General features: G+C 46.6%; 1 protein-coding gene across 3 annotated transcripts in view; it reads right to left on the bottom strand.

Moving 5' to 3' along the window:
- Positions 1-317: 317 nt before the first annotated feature.
- LOC136100143 (uncharacterized) overlaps positions 318-24,800 on the bottom strand; it is a 57,414-nt gene continuing 32,931 nt past the window's right edge. Inside the window, exons 4-5 of one of the 3 annotated variants that reach the window (XM_065834982.2) lie at positions 14,817-14,867; positions 318-2,716 (exon numbers count right to left, since the gene is read on the bottom strand). In XM_065834982.2, coding sequence (XP_065691054.1) covers positions 2,588-2,716; positions 14,817-14,867 — 180 coding nt within the window. In that variant the 3' untranslated portion in view covers positions 318-2,587. Of the gene's footprint in view, positions 2,717-14,816; positions 14,871-24,800 lie in introns of all 3 variants that reach the window. The other 2 variants (XM_065834981.2, XM_065834984.2) reach the window with 2 other exon arrangements.

Here is a 24,800-nt window from a genome sequence, read left to right as displayed (position 1 = left end):
GGGGATGAAGACCTCCAGCCAGGTCACATTCAAACTCCAAATAATAGGCAGGTCGCTCAAAAGCCAAAGCACCCTCTTGGTAAGGGAAATATCAGCGAGGCCCAACATACAATATCAGGGCTAGCCTCAAAGGGAGCAGCTCTTACATGCAAAAAAAAATGGCATTCATTTCAGAAAAGCTCTTGCTAGTTTGCTTTCAAATCACTCTTCTTACAGACTGGCAGTGCTGTCTCATAGCTCACTCTGCTTCATCCCCTCCTACACCCGTGCACACAGACACCCAGAAGCTAGCAAACGCATGAGACCCACCAGAGGTGTGAATGTAGCAGCTGTTACACTTTATTTCATTGTTGCTGTAGGTTTTTTGTGGGTTTTTTTCTTTTTATTTTTTCCTTCTGATTGGAAAAGACAGAGAAAAGTTACAAAAGTACTAAAAGGCAACAGTATTGGCAGGACATCCCTGCTCCCCACTCCCACGCAGCAAAAGGCAGGCTGCCACACCTGCAAGCTGGCAGAAACACCTTGGCAGCTCTTGCTGAGCAAAGCCTGGGGACACAGGGGTTGCAGCCCCAGCCACCTGCATGTGGAATGTGCCTCTTCCGACAGGTACCAGGCTACAGCTGTCCCTTCTCCTGAGCACAGGGATTTGGTCCGAAAGGGCAACGCTTCCATGTCTTGCACTAGTCAGCTTGATGTGGCAGCACTTAAAAAGCTGAGGTGTGCCATTAAAACAAGGAAAGTAAAGTGTCTACAAGGGCAGGAGAAATTGGCCTCTGTTGGAAGAAGAGACTTCTTGCAGGAAACAACAATACTCTGCCAGAGGTACCTCACCAGCAAACACAAGCAACCCCCTGGAGGTGGTGCTGGTGCAAAAGGTGGCCCAGCTGTAGAGCCAAAAAACAGGCAGAGCTGGGGCAGCTTCAGGACAGAGGTTCCTTCACCGCCTTGCCCAGCTGCTCTGCCTGCCTACAAGGTGGTTGGAGAGGGTGGAGGGTAGGTGTGGGGGATTCAGGCCCCTAGGTTCACATAGCCTTTGGATGTCCCCCAAGGGTTTCAATGACAGGCCCAGAAAGCACCACTGAATGCTGGTTCACTGTATGGCCTCCTCCTGGCAGCTGGACTCACCATTGGTCTCATCCAAAGAGTAACAAAGACCTCCACACTGGAGCAGATTTAAAAACAAAAAATATTTTGTATTACTCACAGTTGTTCCTCTTGATCCAGACAAGAAGTAAACTACTCACTCCCCCTTGCACTCAGCCAGATACAGGCTCAAGGTGGGGAAGAGCCAGACAAAGAGGTACAGCAAGGGCAACAATGCCTTGTTCTTCTGCCTCACCAAGAGAGGCGAGAGGTTGTTCTATTAGCTGTTGCCTCATGGGACAAAACACATGCATGCCTCAAGGCCAGATCTCAGTCAAACTCCAGCAGCTGCAAGGCCCAACATGGTCCTGACTGCCTCAGGACTGTCTATGGAGAAATACCCCACAGCTTCACCCAAGCTCCTCTCCTGTTTCTTCCACCAACAGGTGGCCACAAAACAGAGACCTCTTTCTCCCACTCCCTGCTACATCTAGGAATACTTGTTGCATCGATACAAGAGTCTACCTCAATTTAATAGCCAGCGTAACAAGGGAGTGGAAAGCTTGCCAGAGACATTAGATTTTGTTGAATTTGCAGATACCAGTTACCTTCAGCATCACATTAGGGTAGCAGTGCATTGGGACAATGCTATAAAGAAGTGCTGCATATCCCAGAACACAGACTCAGCAGAGAGGAGACCCAAGAGCACACAGCCACCCCCAAGTTCTTCTCTCTGATGATGCTGAGAGGACTGAGGGTGAGTGTTGCATTTTCTTGGACAGTTGAACACAAACCTTTCATTCTATCAATACAATTTTATTCTCACCCCCAATCTACAAGTGGGAGGCTCATGCCTCCCATTTCAGATGATATCAGAGTTGCCAGCAGACCCGCTGGAACACACAACTAGATGTGCCAGTTACCCACTCCCACCTCCCTCTCCTAGGGTCTTCCACTCAAGAGAGCTTGAAGTGAATACAATTATATCTCAGAGGGATCTTCTTGCTTTGCAGGCAGCCCTGTATAGCCTCTGTCTCCAATCCTGAGCTCACTTCTGAGTGGGAGAACGGTTAGGTCTATAGCAAAGCACTGTAGACCCAGGTACTCTTGGGAAACTGACTGGACTTGGTTTCACACCCTGATCACTCATCTCTGCTGCCATGTAGGCCATACTAGCCCCTGAACCCCTCACAGTAATCTTCCTTTGCCACCATCCCCATGTTTGACACTGCCTGAGTGGCTGTCTTTGCAGTTTGTAGACCTGACTGGTTTATTTTGTCCTGAACGACAAAAATCTCTCCCTTTGCCACTATTCAGATATGGCAATGGTATGAAAACAGGCACTGTTGCAAAGCCATATGCTTCCTGCTTCCGGAGAGGCTGTGTTGCAAAGATGTGTCATTGTCCCCTTCTCCCACCCATCCCCTTGGGTATCACCACCTCCCCTTCTCCCTGCCAGGCAGGTGGTTGGTTGATAGTTCCTGAGGTTTTTGGAGAAACTCCTTCAGTAGGCACATGACGGTTCTTCCACTGGAGCTATTGGGCTCAGCGGCTTCAAGGTGCTGAGGGAACGGAAGGCAAAGGTGGATGGATCATACACAAAGTGGGGCGGTGCGCGGCCTCCATTGACGCTCTGCAGGGGAATAAAAGAGAGATGAAGTCAGTGCTCATATAAGCTGCAAACAGTGAGGTTCTTGCCTCAAGTACTTTGTCACATCCCCTTCTTGTATGACTACACCCCCTTGAAGGCATGGCCATACTTGTACTTGCAGCAAATGGCACTAACATCTGCAGTGAAGTGCTTTGCTCATGTCCTTGCTCCTACCTCTCAAGGAGAAAACATGCACGTCCACTCCTCTCCAGGACTGTGATCTCTGGTATCCACATGGCACCTGTAACCACTAATTGATACAGGATATCCATGATGCATTTAGAGTCCCAGGGTCAGAAAAGCACCAATGCTAGAAGGTATCATGTGGAAAAGCTAAAGTCAGATTCACTTGGCCTTGAAGGAAGATCTACCACACTTGCAGAGCAGGGAGATAAATTAAGTCATCTCTGAAGACTCATTCTTCAGTCCTATTTTTCTACAGCTCTCCAATAAGGATTCACAAATCACCTTTTCTTAGTCTATAAGCCCCAAACACACTGAAACTCTCCAGAGCTTTGGCTCCAGACTTCACAGTTCAGTGAGGAACAGCTGAGAGATGCCCAGAGGGAAAATATCCCACCTGGGATGTACCATGGTCAAAAAAGACCATTCTCTCCCCTTTTGCTCCCAGTGTTTAGGACATGGTCAGAGCAGATCCAGATCAAGGAGGCCAGAAATACCCAAGCAGCCCTTACACTGCATGACAGGACAAAAGTGCTGTTCCCCAATAGGCTGTGATGGGACCTGTGCATCCCAGAGGAATTATGGTGCCAAAGAAGTGATTCCACTCTTAAATAGGGAGTGTTTTCCTTTTACGTCTCAGGAACTTTGTTTTGCTTCTTTCCTTATGCAAGCAGAAGCACAGTGAGGCAGCAGCTTCACAGATACTCTTTGGCCTGGAGAGAAGGTCTCATGGCATTATGGGCCAGCAGAGTATTCAGTCATGATTCCTGCAGAGTTCAATCCCCAGGGATAGGTGTGAGTTACTGAGTGCCATACGCTGGGAAGTTCATCAGCTTAGAAATTCACGCACATGTCTCCTCATCTCACTTACACCACTGCTGGCTTCAGCATTGTTTTCATGGAGGTTAAAAAAAACCCAGTGAGAGGAGATCTGGCCAGGGCTTTTGTGTTATGTGCCTCCCTGCTGACTCTTCCAGGCCTTTCCTAAGACAGACACATGGTTTCCCTTGCTCAGCCTGCACTAAAGGACTGTTCCTCAAAGAATTAGGCTTTTTAGGAACAACTACCAACTCCACGGTCTCCTCTAAGACAGAGGTTCATTTTGGCACTTTGAGGTCAGGTCTATCAAACAGCTGCGATGACGTAACAGCACAACAAGGTAATATTTTGACACCACCTCCCTCTATCCTGGCTAGGTTTCAACTTGTCACGACAGGACAAGCACATGCAGCTTTTCCCAGAAAGCTGCTGAAATGGTCAGGCTCACCCAATCAGTCACATCAAATAAGAGAGCTACCGAAGTGCACAAGCCAGGCCCTCAGCACTGCAGTCACTGCAGCAGGATCTGGAAGCCTCTGCCCTCAGGATCTTGGTCGCAGTTTGGCCCCATGGGGCAGCCTTCATTTCAGAAAGGCCCTCTTTAAAAGCCAGTGTGGGCAACGTGCTTCTGCCTAGTGGGTACCTCCTTTGCAAATTAAGATGGGCACTTGAGAATGGAAAATGCCAACATGGTGCTTGGCATCAGCTGTGCCTGGAGTTTCAGCCAGCAAATCATGCCTCACTACATCCCCTGACACCTTGGCCAGCAGTATAAGAAACAAGAGAGGCAGATTTAAGCGCCTTTACTCAATAGCCACCTGCTGTGGGGTTATATATGGTGTGTGCTCTGGCAAGCCTCAGAGCTGGGGGGTAACATAGCAACCCCTATTCAAAGCTAAGGGGCAGAATAAATTAGCACATTTGTCCTTCTCCAGAGCAAAGAAGGTCCCCCACCAGTGCCAAGAGGGAATGGGAACAAAGAACCTGGCAGTCCCCTCCATTTTGAAATGCCAGACAGGATTAGGGAAGGCAGCTGAATCAGTTCATTTCTGGCGGATGGCAGATGGAGAAGATGCTGGGGAAAGACTGGTCCAGAGGATAGATGAAAGTCATCCACAAAACTCACCAGGCTTTGGGTGGGAAGGCACCCTGGGGTCTCTCTCTGGGCCTTCTTCTGGCACCAACGTGTTGGGCAGAGAGCCTTCCCGAAACACCACAAGAGAGACGGGAACAGAACAAGGGCTGAGGTGAAGGACAGGGACATGAGAAGACCCAGGAAGATGCAAAGATTCCCCAGTGGCCAGACACCTGCAAGTAAGGCTCAAACTGCATTCAATCCTGCCTCTTCATCATGGCACCTCTTAAGTGGCCACAGGACAATGGCTGGCTTTCAACAGTGCAGCTAACACAACAGGAGGCAAGGGCAGGGTGAGAAGGGCTCTGTCTCCAGGCAGTAACAGGAGAGGCAGTAATGGAACTTCTCTCATTCATGGCAACACCCTGTCCAACCTACAGTCACTTACAACCCTAAGCAGAACAGGTCTGTCTTGTACCTACTCCATGACTGACAGGGCGGCACCTCTGCTAGTGACCTTGCTGGAAGGAAGAAAGCAGCAGCACCAAATCACTTCCCTCTCTTCTTGCAGAAGAGCACATTTTCTTAGGAGCTTGTATCCTGCTCTGGGGATAACTAGGCCTGATCTGGCTTAGTCCACGACACCATTTGGAATCCCAGCATGTGGTGGTCTGGCTCGGATGAGTAGCACAAAGCAAAGCTCTGTAGATGTGTTCTCAGAAAGAAGACAGACAGGGCTGGCTGCCAGAGAAGGGAACACATTCCTTCCACCCTGTTGCTTGGGCCAGCTGCCTCCCTGTAGTCTGGACAAATGTCCTAGCCAGCCTCCCTTCTCAAGCACATAGCACCAGCCTGTGATGCCTAGGACATTGCTTTGACTACAGAAGGTTGCTGGAGCTGCTACTGCAGCAGGCCCACAGAGAACTTCCCATAAACTTGCCTGACAGCCCCTACTGAGCAACCCCAGGACAGCTCCTGCAGAGGCTCCTCAGAGCACAAACACTACACGCTTGACATTAAAGGCCGGTGTGTTCACTTTAATGGCATTCAGGGAGCTGGGTAACTCACACAAAATGGAGCCTAATATGGGCCCTGTGCTAATGGCAATCATTAACCAGAGCCCTCAATTTGTTAAGCAACGTATTTACACAGCTGGAGAACAGCCCAAGATACAAGCACTCAGCTGCCATCAGAAGGGCGCACATGCTCAGATGCTCACTCTGTCACACAGCCCCACACTCGCTTCCACAGGCTTCCCTGCTCTCGCAGTCTCAGGTGCTCCCCATGCACTTCCCTGGTCACTTGTTCACACCACTCCGTGCACACACAGACCTCCTTCTGACTTGGAAATCACACGGAAAGCTGTCCCTGTACAAATCTTGTCCGCTCACATCGTAACTCAAGCTAAGCAGGGTCTGAACTCCACCAGCATCCAGGGGAGCACAGCTCATCACTTGCTTGTACAACTGCCCAGAACAGACAGTAGCTTCAGCACCTGCAGATGCCCATGCTGCCTCATTGCACAGCTCACTTGAATTAAATGAGCTCCTAAGGGAGCTGGGCTTGTGTTACACACATTTCAAGCAACTACATGCAGACTGCCTTGATCACACACACTTGCACCCAGACACACACTTCTTCCCTCATATATGGGCATGCTTTTATACACTCTTGTAAACCTGTACTGTACTCACCAGTTGCATTATCACCATTAAATACAGGTGGTAAATAAGCAACCAGACTTGAAACATATCAGAGGTACATTAACAAAGCACACCTAAAGATGGTACAGATAGTGACTGGATGCAGGTGCTTCAAAGACCACCTTGTGAGAGCCAGAGACCACAGAAGAAATCTAAAATTTCAATCATATTAGGAGCCCACAGAAAGCAGAAATGGGCAACTGCTCCATAAGTCACACAATTTTGTGTTTCAGCAAGGAAAAAGTACATAGGAAGACGACAAGCAAGTAAAGGATAAATCTACTAACACAAACTCACATTCCTCCTAGAAACCTATCCCTAACCCCTATGAAGTCTGGGAAAATATCTGAAATGCAGATTGTGAAATAACTCAGTTTTGGTCTCTTGATTCTACTGAAGTATGGTTCTCTTCTTTGGACAAAGCAAAAGCAAGCACAGGTCCAAGTGTACTTTCAGCTGTGGGAATGACAACCCCCACAGGAGGGGAAAAATGAAGTTACCTAACACAACAATGTCTCAGAAGGGAGTGGTGTGCAAAGGGTGATACAAAACTAAGTCCTGCTTCATACTCTTTGGTCCTCTTTCATAAGAGCTCTACTATCTTGGCGGGATTAAAAATCAGATCAGCCTGTGCACCCTGCCAACCCATCCCCTACTCAGGGCCAAGCAAGCACAGGAGTCTCTTCTTTCCTACTCTTGGGAGCCGGTGGTTGGGAAACACTGCCGAGCTCCATTTAAAGGATGCTGCCTTCCAGTGGTAGATGCATCTCAGTGGTGGGTGAATGATCCCCTTGCAGTTGGTAGACTCACTTGTTAAAGTCCTTTGGGATAAAAGGCACCATGTAATTGCAAGTTGTAAAGACGCATCCGATTCCCACCACCACCCTGCGTGAAAAGGAATAAATCCCCAGAAGAGCCTTGGCAAAGACGGGTGCCTGCCTGCAATGCTGCCTGTTTGTGAGACAATCGCCTTGCCCAGGAGTGGACAGAGCCAGAGGTAGTATGGATGTTCAGGCAGGGCACAGAGAGAGTACAGGCTGTCAGAATCCCCAGGGGAACATTTACAGGTACACTGCTTTTAATTCCACTGTGTCTTCTGCTCACCCCTGCCAGGCAGTTAGAAAAGAAACTGGTGACACTTCAATGTGTGAAACCACCAGCTGTGAGCAAGGGAAGGGGACCTTCAGGCCTGTTCCTAGCTACATCTGTCACTCTGAACACAGCCCTGACCAAGTCGCTTCCCATCATCTGTGCCTCAGTTTCTCCTGTGTATAATACATACACCATAGTCAGGCAGCCAGGATGAACTAACATCTAGATGTTGCGCCCCTCAGATGAGAGGTGATTTCTTTCCAATTACAGTCTCACTTCAGACAGTTTTCAAGAAAGTCACTGACAAGCAGGACCAGCTCCTCCAGTGGAGCAGCAATTCACATATAACTGCTTCTTCATTAACTCCAACAAGGCCTCTGACAATTTATTTCAGTCGCAGAACTGGAGTACCTCAAAGAATAACTTTTCAATGGCAAACCTCTTCCCTCCTTAAAGTCTCTCCTCCAACCCCAAGTTTATATGCAATTTAATTTCAGGGGAGAGCTAAAAGATAAACCATGACTGAACTTCATTTTAAGGCTACTTTTCTCCCTCCTCTTCCAAGAAAAGAAAATATCAATTCCAAATGCTGTTCTGACAAGGAAAACAAAACTTCACAGTTATCACTATTTTTCTGTGTTCTTCGTTACCCTTCCCTAAAAAGCTGAAAGGTCTTCCTTCACCAACATAAGGCTGCCTAACACCTACTTCCTTTTATGCAACCACATTGCAAAGACCAGTTCAATAGTTTACAAACACATTACTGTTCCTCTTAGAAAGGGGAAAAAAAAAAAAAATCTATCAAACATTTGCAAATGTGTGTGCAGACCTGTTAGATGGCAACTACCAGACTTCGAGAGGTGCCACCGGACAGACAACACTGAACTTTTTTTGGAAGGTACTTCAAAGGGCCTAGCAGATGCTTGCTGGTCATTTGCCCAAAAGCAGAAATAGGCCACTTTCAGATATAGGTCCTTGTTGGCACCAATGTAATAAGCCTTTCTTCTCCTCTCTCTCACACATCTTTGAGAAAGCTGACTGCAAGCTTTGATTTTGCCTGCCTGACAGTCTGAAGGAAGGAGACTCCACAAGGAAAAGCGACAGATGGTCATTCAGAGGGCCAGGTTGTCAGTGCTCCCTGGCCAACTTGGGGAACTCGCTGCTCCAGGGTCCCTCTGAAGGCCACACAAATCTCTTAGGAACAAGTGAATTAACCCTGTCCCCCACTAGTGAGCTGTGTCATGTCTCCACTTTTTCTCCTGATACAAAATGGCCTGTGCTTCCCTGCACACACCTGCACCAGTTCCTAATGACACCCTATGGTCTGCGTGTGCCAGAGCGGGAAGAGGTACAGGCACAAGTCCTCTCCATGCTCCAAAGCAAGCACAGACACAGGCAAGGCACAATTTGGCCCTAAATCCCTCAACTACATGAGAGTCCATAGCTGTTTTGTCTATACACAAGTGACACTACCTTGTTCTCTCCTTCCCCTTTCCAGCCTTCCCTGTGTGGCTTGAACATCTCCCCTCCCTCCCTCTGGAGGGATCACAGCTGGCTGCTGTGGCAGTCCTCCTCCCTTGGGTCAGGAACCGTGCTTCTCACAGAGCCAGTGCGTGGTGCCTACTTTGGCATGTGCAGCTTCCAGTTTGTATGAGTCCAGGGCAACCCAATTCCCCCAGCCAGGCTGGCACAGAGCAGTGTGCTGCTTTTAACTTAAAGGGAATCCAAATTAAAACTGCAAAGTGAGTACTAATTACCCTGGCATGAGTAGGCTGCAAACACATGCTGACACAGTGGACTTGCCTCTGGACAAACCACCCCAGCAGTGGAAGCCAAGTGCAGGAGGTGGGTGTATTATGGGAGAGGTGTGTGGGAAAAGAGGATTACAGCTCTGGGGAGTGGGAGGGGAAATGGGTGCCAAGTTCCCACAGCCACATGAACAAAGGGGAGCAAGGAGCAACTGCAATGGGCCTGGATGCAGTGGTAAAAGATGTGCCTGATCTGCCATCTTGGACTTGAAGCTCTCTCAGAAAACAGTGGTAGAGCCGCTGTGACTTTCTGCCATCCCTCACCCCTCTCTCTCTGCTCCATCACCCAAGTGTGACCCAAAAGTCACCAAATTTGCCCCCCTCTCTGTGAAACATGCCTTGCCACTTCCCAGTCCCTTGAACCACAGCACCACCAGCCACAGCTACCACCAACACACAGGTCTGTCCCAGAAGCGGATGGTCACTAGGCTGCACCTCCGTCCTAACCAGCTTTCTACCCTTCCTCACTCTCCCTTTCTTAAGCCAGACCTACAACCCACATCAAACCACTAAGCAAGGACAATGCTAAGAATAGGATGTCAGCCTCCTGACTCACTACTTTCATGGTTCTGTCGGCACTACAGAGCTCTTGGTTATTCCACAATGTGTATTCTGCAAGCATTTACATGATTTAACAGGCATAAGGACATACATGGCAGAAATTTATGAAAAGCGTGCAGCAATAGAAAGTATTTTCTTTAAGGAAGCAGAAAAGACATATGACAGTCCCTCTTCTGTCTGCTATGGACAGACTGAAGGGTGGTTAGTCTTTGCCATGAAATCCATTAAAACAAATGCTAAATAAAACAATGTCTGGAGCCAGATATTTGGGATAGTTTTTAACAAAGGCATTCCAACCATGGCTACACTGGATCCTTCCTCAGGCTGAAGAAACTCTGAACAAAGTCTTTTGTCAGGACTTTTTCAGACCAAGGGCTGGGGTTCTCCAGGACCAGCTATCACCATGTAGAGAACTTCAGTCAGTAGGCAGTTCAATGGCTAGGTTGGGAGGAGCTGGTTTCCCCAATAAGCAAATGGGTATTTGTTCTCTCACTTGGCAGATGACCACCACCATTTTGCTCAGCAGAGATGTGCCCATCAACAAGAGACATGAGCTTGAGGTAACTGGAGTGCTAAAGGTAACTAAAGTGCTAGGTAACTAGAGTGCTAAAATCTCCATAAGGGGCCTCTGCCCAGCAAGTAACCCAAGGAAGGGACTGGCCAGGGAGATGAGTCTCTCTTGTTGCTTCCAAAGGGCAGGTTCAGGTTTAGGCACTCAGTCACACAGTAAAGACAAGCAGGAGGGTTGGACAAAGTGTTAGCAAGCTGCAGTCTGGGCTCTCTGCTGCCCAAAATGTCAGAGCTGTTTAGACTGCATGATAAGGTATGAATACAGACACAGCTCAAGGAATGTGGTTTGAAGATCAAAGCCCAAACTCCAGTTCTCCTCACACTCTCTCTTCAGGCAAGTCACATTCTCTGCCAGTTTCCCAGTTTTACTCACTCTGAAATTGCAATAGTAATATTTATGTGTCTCTGGGATGCTTTATTCAGCAAGGCTTGCAAAGCACCTTTGGAGCCTGTGATGGAAGAGGCAACATATATGTGTGTGTGTGCATACATACACAACGAGTTTTCTGATTTTTTTAAAAATCTTTACTTCTTGCTGTGCAGCCAGAACCAAAGGTTTGTACCAATACTGCTCTGTCACCTAGTAGGCCTTGCATTTGTGAATAGCTCAGACATCTGCCAAGAAGGCTCAGGCCAGCATATCTCCTGCTCAACACCAAGCTGAAAAAGTTGCTTGTTTTAGGAGAAGAAAACCTAGCATGTTTCTGCAGTGGCCTTTTAGGATGCAGATGAAAGAGATAAGAGACAGGGAAGTCATTGGAGGGATGTGGCCCTTGTCCAAGCAGAGGGTGTTCTCAACACTGATAAGATCACAGCAAGAGCACAAGAGGTTTATTTTCCGATTTAAAATTCTTATTTTATTTTTAGATAGGAAAACACATCTCTCTGATTAGTCAGGTTATCAGATTGGCCTTGAAATCCTCACTCCCTCTCTGCCTGTCCCAACAAGAGCTCTCAAGATACCCAGAGGCTTGTTAGCTGTGTCTTCTACCCACCTACTGCTGCCCAGCTCCATCAGTCCCATTCAGAGACTGCATGTAGGCAGTTTGTACAAGAACAGGACTAGAGGACAGACTTGTAACCTTCATCCCAAGACGGTCTGGAGAACTGAAGACTTGCAGTATTATAGAAAGACTCCAGAAGATGTGTCTCTGCATTCAGAGCTGGCTACAGCTGACCAAGCCTGGTCCAGGACAGAGGCAGTTACACCCTATGAGCAAGTGCTCATACAGCCATCCTCTTTCTGGTGGTTAAGGAAGTGTCTCCACACAGCACCTGACTGTATCATGCAAATATGCCCTGGATGCTAAAACACCCACACACGTGTGCAAGCCCTCTGATTCATCTTGCTTCCAGTTACAGACATGACACTGGCTGACACTGTGGGACACCAGTGACCAGGTCTGTGTGCACACATTGCTCGCCTCACTGCAACACCTGTGTAGGCCCACATCCACCCCTCATCTTGCACTGACATGTGCTATGCTACATCTATTATGCACAAATCCATACTTCATACACAAACTGTCACCTCCAATTTATCTCTGCTCGCCTGCCCACAGGTGCCAATTCTCCCGTTCCATTACCCTTTACTGGGGAGGGACAAAAAGGAGACTTTTTTTTTAATATTTCTTTCTCTTCACAGTAGGCTCTGACCTCTCACAGCTGCTGCTTCTGAAAACATTTCAAACACAACTGAGCTGCGGCACATTTGAGAAATGTATTAATCTCTCTGCCTTAATCTGTCTAGGTTATCAGACTTCTCACATCACTGTCCCATCATCCTGCTTAAGAACTGCTGATTGAAAAGGCTGTAGCCTAACACTGCCTGAGTTGACCCATGGGAAACTGAAGTACAGGAACAAATGACAAGGTGTCACCTTAGTATTGAAACAGCATGTGGAGAAGCAAAACCCAGCCTAGGTCGCTTGCTTGAGAAAGACTCCCAAGGACCATGAATATTTCCAAGGGTTGAAACTGTGTTTCAGTGCCAGAGGGCAAAAACACTGCTGCTCCATCTCACCTTCCAATGAGAGACTTGCAGCAGAAGAGGGAGGAAGAAAATAGCTGGGATGATGCATGAGATAGCATCTACCTTGTATCCTGACATGCCAGCAAAGCCCCAAGAGGTCAAGGCAACCAATATACCAGTCAGATATGCAAGAGCATATTGCCCAAGACCATGTCCTGGCATGCTTTAAACATCTCCATGGACAGAGACTTCACAATTTCTCCAGGCAACCTTAATCTACTGTATTTCAACTTGTGCTCTTCATCTCTTGTCCTGCTGCTGGGCAACACTGAGAAGGAACCCTGTGCCAAGCATGTCTTACTAGCTGGATTGAGGTTTTCTTTTATATGATGAGAGCACAGTACCATTCTTCAGAGGTATTGATCTCTCTCAGCTGCTTCCAGAGTTGAGACACCTCAGCAGGGTATTCTGTCAGGAACATGCCGCCTCCTTTCTAAGCTGGGTACACAAAAGGGAGCACTTTTAATCATTTGAAAATTGGAAGCAAAAATGCTCCTTTACCTAACAGCTCTTTCACCACTACAAACCAACAAGAGTCTGTGAAGTACCATATTCTATTGTCATAGAAACCACACAAGCACCTTAGGTAGAGATGCACTGTTCCAGCTTGGCAAGGCTGGCCAGAGCAGCATAGTTTCTGTGCTGTCAGAAGTGTGTGCTCTCAGTTTCTGTTGTTTATTTTAGTGTGAGCAGACATGGGATCAGTAGGGAGCAAAGGGATAATTCTGCCTCTAAGATTCCTCAGGGACACAAGAGTAAGCTGCAACAACGAGCTCAAGGCATCAGGGGAAACTACCCCACTGAGGTGTCACTGAAACCCCAGGGACCAGGGGACTGTCACCAAGCTGCACCAGAAATAGCTCCAGTTCAGGAACACTCAGGGAAAAAAAAAAGTGAAAGCACGTGGGACAGGCATAAAGGAAGGAAATAAACAAGTTGCACTAAAACACTGCAGCAAGATTAGACTGTTGGTAGGTCTGAATGACAGGCACAGTCCAGGGAGAGCTCACAGGGCACAGAAGCAGAAAGCTCTACTGAAAACAACTCAGGCAGGAGCATAAGAGAACACATAACAAATCAAGATTAATTGTGCAATCAGAAGTTGGGCTGCTGGAAGACAGGACTGATGTACCCTGGCAGAAGGCATATGAGGAGCTGGAGAAATACCATCCAGCTCTGCACAAGGCTCTAGCCAGCTCCACCTCCTCCTCTCAAACACCAAATTCACCCGCAAAGCAGTTACGGGCATGGGCACCGAACAGCATGCCTGTAACAGTAGCGCTTCTGGGTCCATAAAGCATCAATCCCATTTCCTGCTGGGCAAGGTGTAAACCCTGAAGGATCCTGGTCTGTCATTCATCTCTCTTGCAAGGCTGCAACTACTGCAGTGAAAGTAACAGTTTTATCACAAACATTTTCTTCATCCTGACCTATTTTTGCCTGTGTATCGCAAATGTGGAGGATCATATGGTGTTCAATGGACTGAGGCACTTGTTTTGGCTGCCATGTGCAAGGTCACACACACATCTTGCACAGCACCGACCAAAAGAAAGCCAAGGTACCCACAAAGAACAAAGGAGACAGTGGTTGGCTGAAGAGTCAGGGGTTGGAGTACTAGAGACAGACTTGGAAGTGCAGGCAACATAAACTACAAGCGGGAGAGTTTAGTAAACCTAGACCTGTTAGGCATGTGTGTGCTCCAGAACAGGAGATGCTCAGACAATGCAGTGTCATCCCAGCTACAAAGCCATCCAAGCAACCTAGCTCCCTCATCTGCCACCATCCAGTCCCATATCCCACGCAGTTCTGCAGATGCCAGTGCACCGGGCTGATATAGTCCCTTTTCTACAACTATCCACCAGTACCTCTCACCCCTATCAAACACAACTTCCCTTGGTCAAGAAGGATCCAAATTACACCCTACAGAACAGCCATGCATAACTGTACAAGCTCACCGCAGAGGATGCAGACTTTCACTCTGAGGAAGCTTTGAACCCATAGTCTCCAAAATGGAAAAGCCAACATATTATTAGCCTCACCAGGACCTGACAAATTGCAACTGCAATTTATATTCCAGACTAGCCACTGTTATGTAGCTGATCAAGAAACAGGAAACCTCAAGAAATAATCTTCTAGGCCTAGATGTTAAAAGAGAATCACCACATTTAGATATATGTGGAAAGATGAAGGAACTAACATTCTGTGATTCTGTGAACTGCACCAGAAAACGGCAACTTACATGAATTTTAATAACTCTAGTCTTCACTCCACAATTCTTCTTGAGCAGCATCTTCTGAAAGAGAAGTAGAATCCAGGGATTAGTAGCAGTAGCACAAGGGAACAGAAAGAGGGAGATTGCAGGGAGTCTCTTTTCATCAACATTTAATCAGAAAACAAGATGGATGGATGGTTAAATGAGATATGAAAGACTAAGAACTACCAGAGGAGGCCATCAAGTAATCAGCCTAATCTGAGACTGTCTCATCCAACCTGCACAGAGTCCTTTGGCAGTGGCTGATACCCTGGCTTTCAAAAGAATGTACAAGAAATTCCACAAAGAAAGAAGGAACAGCTGCCTAAAAGGGAGTTTCTTCCTAATTTCTGTCAATTAGTGGTTAGACTTAGCCCTGAAGCGAGTGAATTTATCTTCCTCTTATGAAGAAAGAAATAGTCTAATGTAAATGTGGATACTACCATTATTTAAAAGTTATTTTCATTATGTTTATTTATTTAGAACTAAAAAGCACCTGCCCATAGACCTAAATCCCTTTGCCATATACTGTAAGAGCCATTAAAGTTGTCATAACATAGGAACCGCACAACTTAGCAAACAGGATATACTTAAAACAGTAATTACTCTGTGTAAGCACAAAAATAATCAGGTGAGTTGCAGCTCTAGCCCAGTTCTGAGGCAGTGCTTTGAAAGCTGGCAAGTGAAAAGAGTCATTCTTTCCACTTAAAAAAATTCCAAAAAACAACTCAAAGTGGAAGAACAAGACTTCATGAGCAAAGAGTTCTCCCATAAAAAAATATTTCAACTACATTTTTCATAGTGAAAAACTTGATGATGGAGGCATGTCAGGAAGAAACTTCTCCATCAGATTTTGAATAAAATAATAGATTTTGCCAAGCTCATGACTGTTTTCCACCCTTTTCCAGTTGGAAAGCTGTGTGAAGTGTGGGGCAACACTTGCCCACCACATACACACTTTAACAAACCAACTGAAGTGTTTTTTCAGGTTAAGTTCTTAACATTAAAGATCTGTGGAAAGACATGTCACCTTTTTACTGACATGGATGGCAATTAGTGAGATCCTTCTACTTTCTCCTTTTGTTTGTAGCCTTCCTTCTATTTCCAGTAGAAGACAAAAGCAACACAATAAGAATAGGCTTGGAAACTCAAAAAGCTCAAAAAAACCCATACAAACAACCCCCCCAAAGAAACTGAGGAAAAAAGCAAAACAAAACAAAACTGAAGACAGTGCTCAAGTGAAAGTATAATGTATTTTTCCAGAAGAAAGTGCTTCTGCAGAGTGGGGAGGGAAGTCCACTTCTCCACCACCTTCTGTCATTTCCACACCCCACCAGCACACCTTTGCAGTCCAAGTCCACACAGCTGCCCAAGACTTGAAGGAGTTGGAGACCTATCCACCATTTCTATGCCTATCATCTTCCTGGATCTAAAAATCCAGCCCTCAGCACACTCACAGCCTGCTTACATGGCCAGAAAAGAGAAGAGCACTGCAGCGAGTCTCAAAACTTGTCCATGGGTAGTTCTGGGTCTGAGGAAACTACATTTCACTGTCTGAGCATGCATGGGGGAAAAGGGAGGTGCTGCGAGGAATTTGAGCTTATTCTATTAATCCTTTAGCAGGTGAATTTTAATGCCATCTTTGTTATTCAACAGTGATGCCTCTGCCCTCAGGTCTGACCTGGCAGCACAGGCTACAGCACAGCACCAAGGTTTATAACTTAAAAGGATCCAACAGGTCTTTGTACAAACCAGGAAGAAGGAGACAAAAAGAACTGCTGAACTGAACTAACCCAAGCCAGTGCTGCCCAACTAAATAAGTAATTCTCTGGGAATTCCTATAAAAAACACAGGGCTCCATTCCCAGCCAGGCTGCAGTGCAGTTACTGCAAGGCTGGTATTTACTGTGAGGTTATTGCCTTTCTTAAGACCACCCCACAGCCACACAGTGAAAAAGACTGAGGAAGAACTTGGTGAGGCTGACAAACCCCAGGGGTGCAGGGAAGGGCAAAGTGAGGAGTTGTGAGGTCTTGCAAAGTTTCAGTCTCTCCATAAGCTTTTCTTCTAGACTGCTATGAAATGCTGGCTGATGGGGATGAGGAAATGTAAGCTAGATAGCTCATGCCACAAGCCCACTGATGGGATAAAATGTATGAGACAAAGTAGGGTCAAGCAACAAAAATGAGAATCAGGCCTTCAGATTTCGAGCCCCACCCTTTGGGGAAGAGCAAGACCCTGCCACATACTATTTGACTACAATCTGCATGACTTTGGGCGAGACTCTCAGCTTCTCTAGACTGCTATAAAGCTGAGCTTTACAGTAGTACTTGGCTGAACCCCCAAGGATGTAGCAAGGCTGTGACACCAAATTCCAAAGTGCCTCAGTATCACCAAAGGATCCTCTGCTGAAAGGGGAAAAGTATCTTTAAACACAACTCTGTGGGCCAGGGAGCAAGTACAACCCCTTCTAGTACAGTCCAGTGGGGTCCAGTGCCTAGTGAGGTCCCATCTACAGATCCCCCAGTAACTTCATTGGGGTGCAACAAAAGACATTTCCCAACTACAAACTGGACAAAGCAGCTAGATCTTAAATTTACTCATCCTGGCCTCCTATTAAAACACATCTGGAAGAACAGAGACAGCAACTACAAGAACAGAACGAAGACTGACTGAAAAGTTTGAAATAGCCTGTGGGTGGATGGACAACCAACCTGATTCTACTAAGAGGAATTACAGTGCTCAGCTGTACCTCGAGTCCTACGCTTCTAGCAGAAAACAGAGGTGCTCTTTTAGTGATGCCATTGTGATGAGCTTCAATCAAAATGAGGATCTTGCCACTATTTGCACTCTTGCTACAGTTCAAAGAGGTTGCATTGTGCAGCAGGAGCAGGATGCCCTACACAACACTTTTTTTTTAACTAATAGTGATCTCTGCTGTGCCTCTTGATGGACTTAGTAGTAACATGTAAAGATGACATCCCCTCATCCACAGGCTGTAAAACTGGAGCATAAACCTCAGCAGAGGTAGCTCTCTGGAACTGCTCGGTTTTCCTGCTTCCACTTAGACTGGAAGTGAAGCAAGACTGCTTGTGCTACACTCTTCCAGCTTCACTGCAAGGGCCCAAGATAATCATAAGACACAAAACAAAGGGAGGGAGAGAAAGAGTAAGCCAGCCACATGATCCTGCAGCTGAGAATGAATAAAGAGAAGACTAGTTATCGAATGTTATTCTATTTAATCAAATTGTTTCCACCCCACTTGCAGCCACATGCTCTCTGCACCCAGCACAGTAAAGCCATGCTTTACAAGAAGTCAAGTATCTTTGTATGGTTTTCCATACCTCAGTTCTCCCTTTCCTTGCCAAACCTGAGCGCAGACTTTCGGACAGGGAAACTACAACGCAGTGCTGCCTAGCAACTGCCAGGGACTTTCCACGCCAGACTCTCCTCATCCTCCCCTCTGGAGACCTTCACGTCACAAACCAGCCACGAGATGCAGCAACTCATTAACTCCTATTTACACAGATACAAGACAGAGCTGAAATAACATTTATTTGGCTACATGGCTTGCAGCAGCTGAAAGCCAGGGGGAACAGCCTATAAGAAAAATGACACGTTCAGTTTAGTAAACCCACGATTATTCCTAACTACTAGGCCAATCTGGAAGTGCAGTTTTATTTCCTCGAGGGTTTTTTTGGGAGCTATGACAAGGAGAAGAGCGGAGATTTGCCAAAGGTCATGAAGAATGTTAGTAGCAGAGCTGAGAATAAACCTTAGGGTTTGGTTTCTGGCATTCTTTCTTCCACCTGCAGAAAAGGAAATGGAAGAAAGAGAGGCAGCATCTGTGCTCAGCCTCCCTATTTCAATTAAAAAGTCCCTCCTGTTGGTTTCCAACAGGACTGCTGGCATCAGAGCTGAAACCTACAGTTTGGGAGCACTATTATTTGCACAAAGGAAAGTCTATTTTACGATCTACTGTGGCTTCTACTTAAAAGGAAGAAATGACATGACTAAGGAAATGTGGAAGGCCTTTTTGAGGGCACAAGAGTTATGCCATGCTCTAAAAATAAGCCTGAATTGGAACATTTTAGGGTTAAACTCCCAGAAAACAGCAGAATCAGTTCCGCCTAAGAACCTTCCCACCAATCTCACCTCCCCTTGTACAGATACTCGGTTTTTAACCCAGTGACTCTCTCCATCCTGGACCTGGATTCAAAAGACAGTTGCAGGGACTAGAAATGATCATTTAGAAAGTGACATATTTACGGAATGGCATGTAGTAATGAACCCCTGAACTGGCACGTGTGGCTTTGCTGCACATCACTGCCACATCAAAATACCACATTAAGAGCAGAGATAAACCACCCCGTCTCTCTCAGAGCACAGCTCTCTAGTCCAGCCTTGCTTAGTCTCCAGTTAAGCAGTAGTGCTCCAAGTCCTCTAAAACTGACTTGATCAGTTCTGAACTAAGACAGATGGAAAGTGGGGCACACATATTTGCTTACGCACACAAGCTACTGTATCCAGAACTATTGTATACAAACTGCATCATCCAGATGATTGTAATATATATTAACAAACAAAATATAGGTGTTCTTAATGCAAAGTCATTCTAGAAATAGTGAAATCCTCAAGAAGGATCAATTTGTGTCACACTACTGCAGTTCAAAAATAAATATTTAAACTGTTTGTTGGCAGAGTTCTAAAGGCAGGCATTACAGCTTAATTTTCAAATATTTAAGAGTTTGATCAATCTTTTAAATGAGTGTAAAATGCAAAATAAGAGTTTGTATATTAATAAACACCTTTCATCTTACAGCTGCTTTTCCTATGCACATTTCTATTTTTACAATGGTTTCATTTTCACTAACTCCACAGGACAAAGCAACCACTCTTTCGTCTACTGGTGTTGGGTTTTTTCTCATTATTGTTATTATTTAATTTTATTATCTGATTGTAGTTTTAAACCTAAGGGCTTGTCTAGAGTTGGATACAGTTTAACTACTATAATTCTTTTCAAACCAGTTTAGTCTATTTCATATAAGAGAGCACAGGAACTCTCAGTTAACTCATTTAACTTACAGTAAATGAGCACACTTCAATATGATCAGCTTGGTTTGCCTCCAGAATTTTGCAGGGAATTCACTTGTTTAAGAAAAAAGACTTAGCAATTTACAAAAAGTCTGTATTCAGTAACTGTGCTGTAACTTGACTCAAAGACCAGAGAACATCAAGCAGGCCAGAAGTCTGCCTTTTGTCAGTTTTGCTGAGGACCATTCACAGAAGAGCTGGTGTACTTCAACTGAAGGTATGGATGTGTCTGTCACTTGTTGACATATTAAAGCTCTTGAGAGGATAAAAAGTTTTAAGCAAAATTTTAAGAAGAAATCTCCTCAACTCCATAACTCTTGTTTTACTTCCATGCAGTTAACCCTGCCAGTTTCCCAGCTGTCCAGATTCTTCCAAGAACAACAAGGCAGACTAAGCTTGAATGTCCATCACAGAAAATACAGAAGCAAACTGATGATGCTTTGTTCAGAAGAACCAAAAGAAGACATTAGAATGTGAGGTGAAATTGCACTCTAAGTCATAGCTGAAGGCTCATACAAAGGGAGAAACTGCGCCCAGTGATGTGATATCCACAAAGAGAAAAAAATGACAGCAAGGCAGTGAAGCAGCTCCATGGCCCAATATGGGGGCTAAAGGGGCCTCAACAAGATGCTTCTTGTAAGAGGGAGGTGAAGCAGACACCAGTGCAGAAGTGACGCTGATGCACCACATGCACATGCTGAGATGGCTGGGGGAAGCACAGCCGCAAAGTCCTTCTCTCCTGGGAAGGCATTTGACAGCAGGAGGCTGCCCGACCTCCTTCCAGGCCACTCCCAGAGCCAGGTTTGGCCAGGAGGAGCAGCCTTCCCCACAGCTGGCTGCTGAACAAAGCCTGTCCCCTGCTCCATCACTGCTCAGGCTGGGAAAGTGTGCCGAGGGGGATGGCACAGGGCAGGGGCGCAGCTGCAGCACAGTGGGCAGATGAGGTCAGGGAGCTGCACAGAGTGGCTATTGTGTGGCACACTGTGGCTGCAGGCTTCTGCCTGACCGAGTCCCACTGCGTGGCACAGGGCAGCCAGCCCGGGGGGCCATGGGCCCATAGCTGCGAGCCAACAAAGAGTGGAGAGGCGCACAAGCAGGCAAACCAGCAGCAGACTCATGATGAAGGGGGGATTTCAGCAGGGCCCTTTTTACAACACAGGTTGAATTAATGGAAGTGGATCAGCTACCCCCAAAGGCAGTACTCCCAGAAGCCAGGCATGCAGGCCCACACAGCCCCAGCCAGAGCTCAGCAGTGAGGCTGAAGCTTTTGGTCCCAATAGCTCCAGGCATCTCCAGCCTAAAACACTGCAGCCCAGCACCCTCTGCATTTGCAGACATCTCCCACCCAAGCAAGTAGAGCTGCATGCCCATGCGGTGGGGTGTGAGGGAGCCAGGCTGCGACTTCTGTCCTTTCACCAACATGGTGATGAGCATTCTGCAGGGACAATTCCAAGTCTACCTTCTCAATTGGTTTGGGAAGATAACAAGTGAAAGAAAAAAGAAAAAAAAAAAAACACACACAAAAAAACCCACTTTTAAAGCTATTTTGTAGGCTGGGTTTGGACTGGGTTTTTAAATTCCTTGGCACCAAGCAGTGCTGCTAGGGCATCGGCATCACCTCTTAGCTCTGCAGAACAAAAACTGTGAGGAAGAAGAGTAGATCACAGGCTCCTCCTTACTGCTGTAAAGCTGAAGCAACTCCAGCTGACCTTACCCCCCAGCCAGGCTCAGGCTCTCAGGCACACATGACTTTAATCAGCAGAGAAACAAGGGGCCAGGCCTTCCCAGCAATCACCTCAGGGCACTCTGCATTTGCATCACCCCATGCAGCTCTCAGCCAGAGATGCCCCATGCCAGGGGAGCAACCACTGTCTGGGCCCAGGAGCACAAGGCCACTACCCAGCCCATCCACGTGCCAGACGTGGACACTAGCTCTCTGCCCAGCCGCTGCAGTCGGGCAGCACCAGGAGGGCTGTTATTTCAGCCACAGCTTTAAATCACAATTATCATCTGTCACAGCCTGCAGACTGCCTCACAGCACTTCAAAATACAAGCTAATTCAAGTGGTTTGGCCAACATTCCCCTCCTACAAAAACAAACCCCAGCACCCAAAGACTGTAAGCTGTGGTGATACTGTGGAATACCATGAAAAGCCTCAGAAATAACTTTCTAGAAAGTTCTATTTCATATTCAGTTGAGTTAGTCATTAATGGGGGTTTTTTGCCACATCTATGCTCAATCTGTCTGAAATACCTTCAAAAACACCAGTAGATCAGGTCTCTCAACGCTGTTGTAAAGGGTCCCCGTCTCTATTAGACACCTGAGCCCCAGTTTTCCAGGCAAGACCTCTGTCAGCAAGTGCCATGAATCCACAGCCTCCATACTGTGCAAACACTGACCACTTAGCATCTCCAGACAGGGCAGCAGAAGAAATGTTGATTATTAAATAATCATTGAGAAAAAATTCAAATTAAAACAAACAAACAAACAAAACCACACCACAGACATGGCCTTACAAAATAAGTACTGCAGGGATTTGCCTGGGACCACACACTCAGCAAATGGTGGAATATGAAAAGCACAACAAAACACCACCGGTGGTCACCAAAATCCCCTCCACTGTGGTGTCATTAGTGACCTCATTTTGTGCACTACTGGGAAGGTCTCAGGTCACTACTGAAGAGAAATGGGTGAGAGCCTACAGCAAATATAAAATGACCCCGAACCACAGGTCAGTCTTAACTGGCAGAACAGCAAGTCAATCGCACAAGTGACTGCTCTCTAATTAAGCACAAGCCAGTGGCATCTCAGTCTGGAAAGATGCACAGGTGATCACCACAGAATGGCATCCGCTGCTGGGCCTGATCCATGCCTGCTACAGAAGAGTGCAAGCTGAAGCCTGGCCAGCACAGTCTGCCACCTGGCACCGCACCCAAATTCCCACCACTCCCAAGAGCAGATAAAGTTATCCAAATTACAGGCTGCTGTTTGAAGTTCAGCCTGAACATCACACTAGAGCCACAGCTAATGCAAACACAGCTACCTACTTACAGAGGCATGGTTTAAGCAAATAGACTGTCTGCCCATAGGTGACTGGTTTTCTACTGCTCCTCTGTCACCTTTGTGACATATGGTGTTCCAGATATGCTCTGGATTTGCACAGAAGCCTCAACTCCCTAGGCACAGAAAATAGGCCACATTTGCCTTGGCACTTTTACCACTAGCCCTTTGATTTGAATTTGGGGATGGAGGAAGTGAACACTCTGTATGGAGCATCTCTGGCTCAGCAGCCACTTTGACTGCTGGTCTGGCAGTCTGAGTCTGCTGATCTGCAGGGTACATCAGATGGTTCATCTATTCACTCCTCGCCAACCCGAAATCCCTTGCTGAGTTTTCTTTGAGGCCTGAAAAAAATGCAAAGCTCCATTTGTGCAGGAAACAGATCTGACTGAAAACTCCAGCACCTGCAGAGTAACAAAAATATAAAGAAAGGGACTGATTCATTAATTCACTATCACTCATCTGCACATGCCAAAGTTACCAAAGTTCAAGAGCTGGGCTTGCCCCTCCTGCTCACTAGAGCCTGAGAAGGGAGGAGGGCGTAGGTCTAGTTTCACAGCTGGCAGGCATGGTAGCAGCTCCTGAGAAAAAGCTTACAAGGCTTTTAACTCAGGGTTGCCAACGTGACTGTTTCCTCCCTTCATTCCTGGCCTCAGCTCCAAAGCTATCCACAGGGAATGTCCAGTCTAGGCTAACATATCTCTGATGTCTCTCTAGCTTGTCTCACTTCTGCGGTCCCAGCTTGTGACTGTTAACTGAAGCCTTGTCTCAGACATGGCTCCAAAACCCCTCTCTTCCCTGCAGACTTCTACCATGGCAGAGCTAGGGCAGAAGGCACACTGCCTCCTGCAGCTTTATCCCATTCCCCTCAGTGCTGCTGCAGCACATGGGAGACAGCAATACTGGGGGCTTGAAACAAGCAGCCCCAGACACTTCCACCATTTGCTGTTTAAATGCTGCCCTGGAGCACACCAGGAAGACAACATTAGCACGAGTCATGCAATAGAGTAAACACAGTTTCCTCTAAGCAGGGAGACACGGGGCTCTGAAAGTCACACAGCTGTACACCCCGGCAAAGAAGAAAAAAAATCAGTGAAAGGTACAGACTTGCCAGCTGTGACTTTATAGGGACACAAAGAGGAAGAGAATCCACAGATAGCTGCTCCAAACCTAAAGCACACAGGTGCTACCAGAGCATGTGACCGATTACATTCACATCATCCTCAGCTAACTGAAAAACTACAAGACAGTCTCTCTGAAGGTGCTGTGTAAGCCATGAGGCCTTGTGCATACCAGCCAGAAAGTGAACAGCTGAGGCATCTGGGACATCAGATTTCTGGAAGAGACTCCATGCTCACACATTTGCCCTGACAGAGGAAAGGGTAGCTGTACACACAGAAGAAAACAAACAAACAAACAAAAACACACAAACACACAATACATCCCCCCTACACACAGAGCTCAAAATTGTGTCAATTCTGGATTTTTAAGCCAATTTCTTCATGTTTTTGATCCAACTTGAATGTTTTAGATGTTGATATCAAGTATTCATGTTTAAAAGTATAAAAATCTTGGCCCTGAGTGTCTGTCAGCCCAAAAACCTGCCCTAAAGGTTATAGTTAGCACAAGGGACTTTTCAGGAGGTATAAAACCCACACTGTATCTATCTAATCCCCCACAAAAAATGTCCAATGGAGATCAATGGCTTTTTCTGAGGAGAACTTGGAATATGCACTTTTTCAGCAGATTTTTAGACAGAGGGTTGGTCTTAGTGGAGCTTCTCAAAAATAGGGCAACATGGGGTACACTCATTGCACTAAA

The sequence above is a fragment of the Patagioenas fasciata genome, chromosome 3 (genome assembly GCF_037038585.1).
Source record: "Patagioenas fasciata isolate bPatFas1 chromosome 3, bPatFas1.hap1, whole genome shotgun sequence".
Lineage (NCBI taxonomy): Eukaryota > Metazoa > Chordata > Aves > Columbiformes > Columbidae > Patagioenas > Patagioenas fasciata.
The sequence above is the reverse complement of the archived record's forward strand: the minus strand, read 5'-3'. Positions and strand labels throughout refer to the sequence as shown.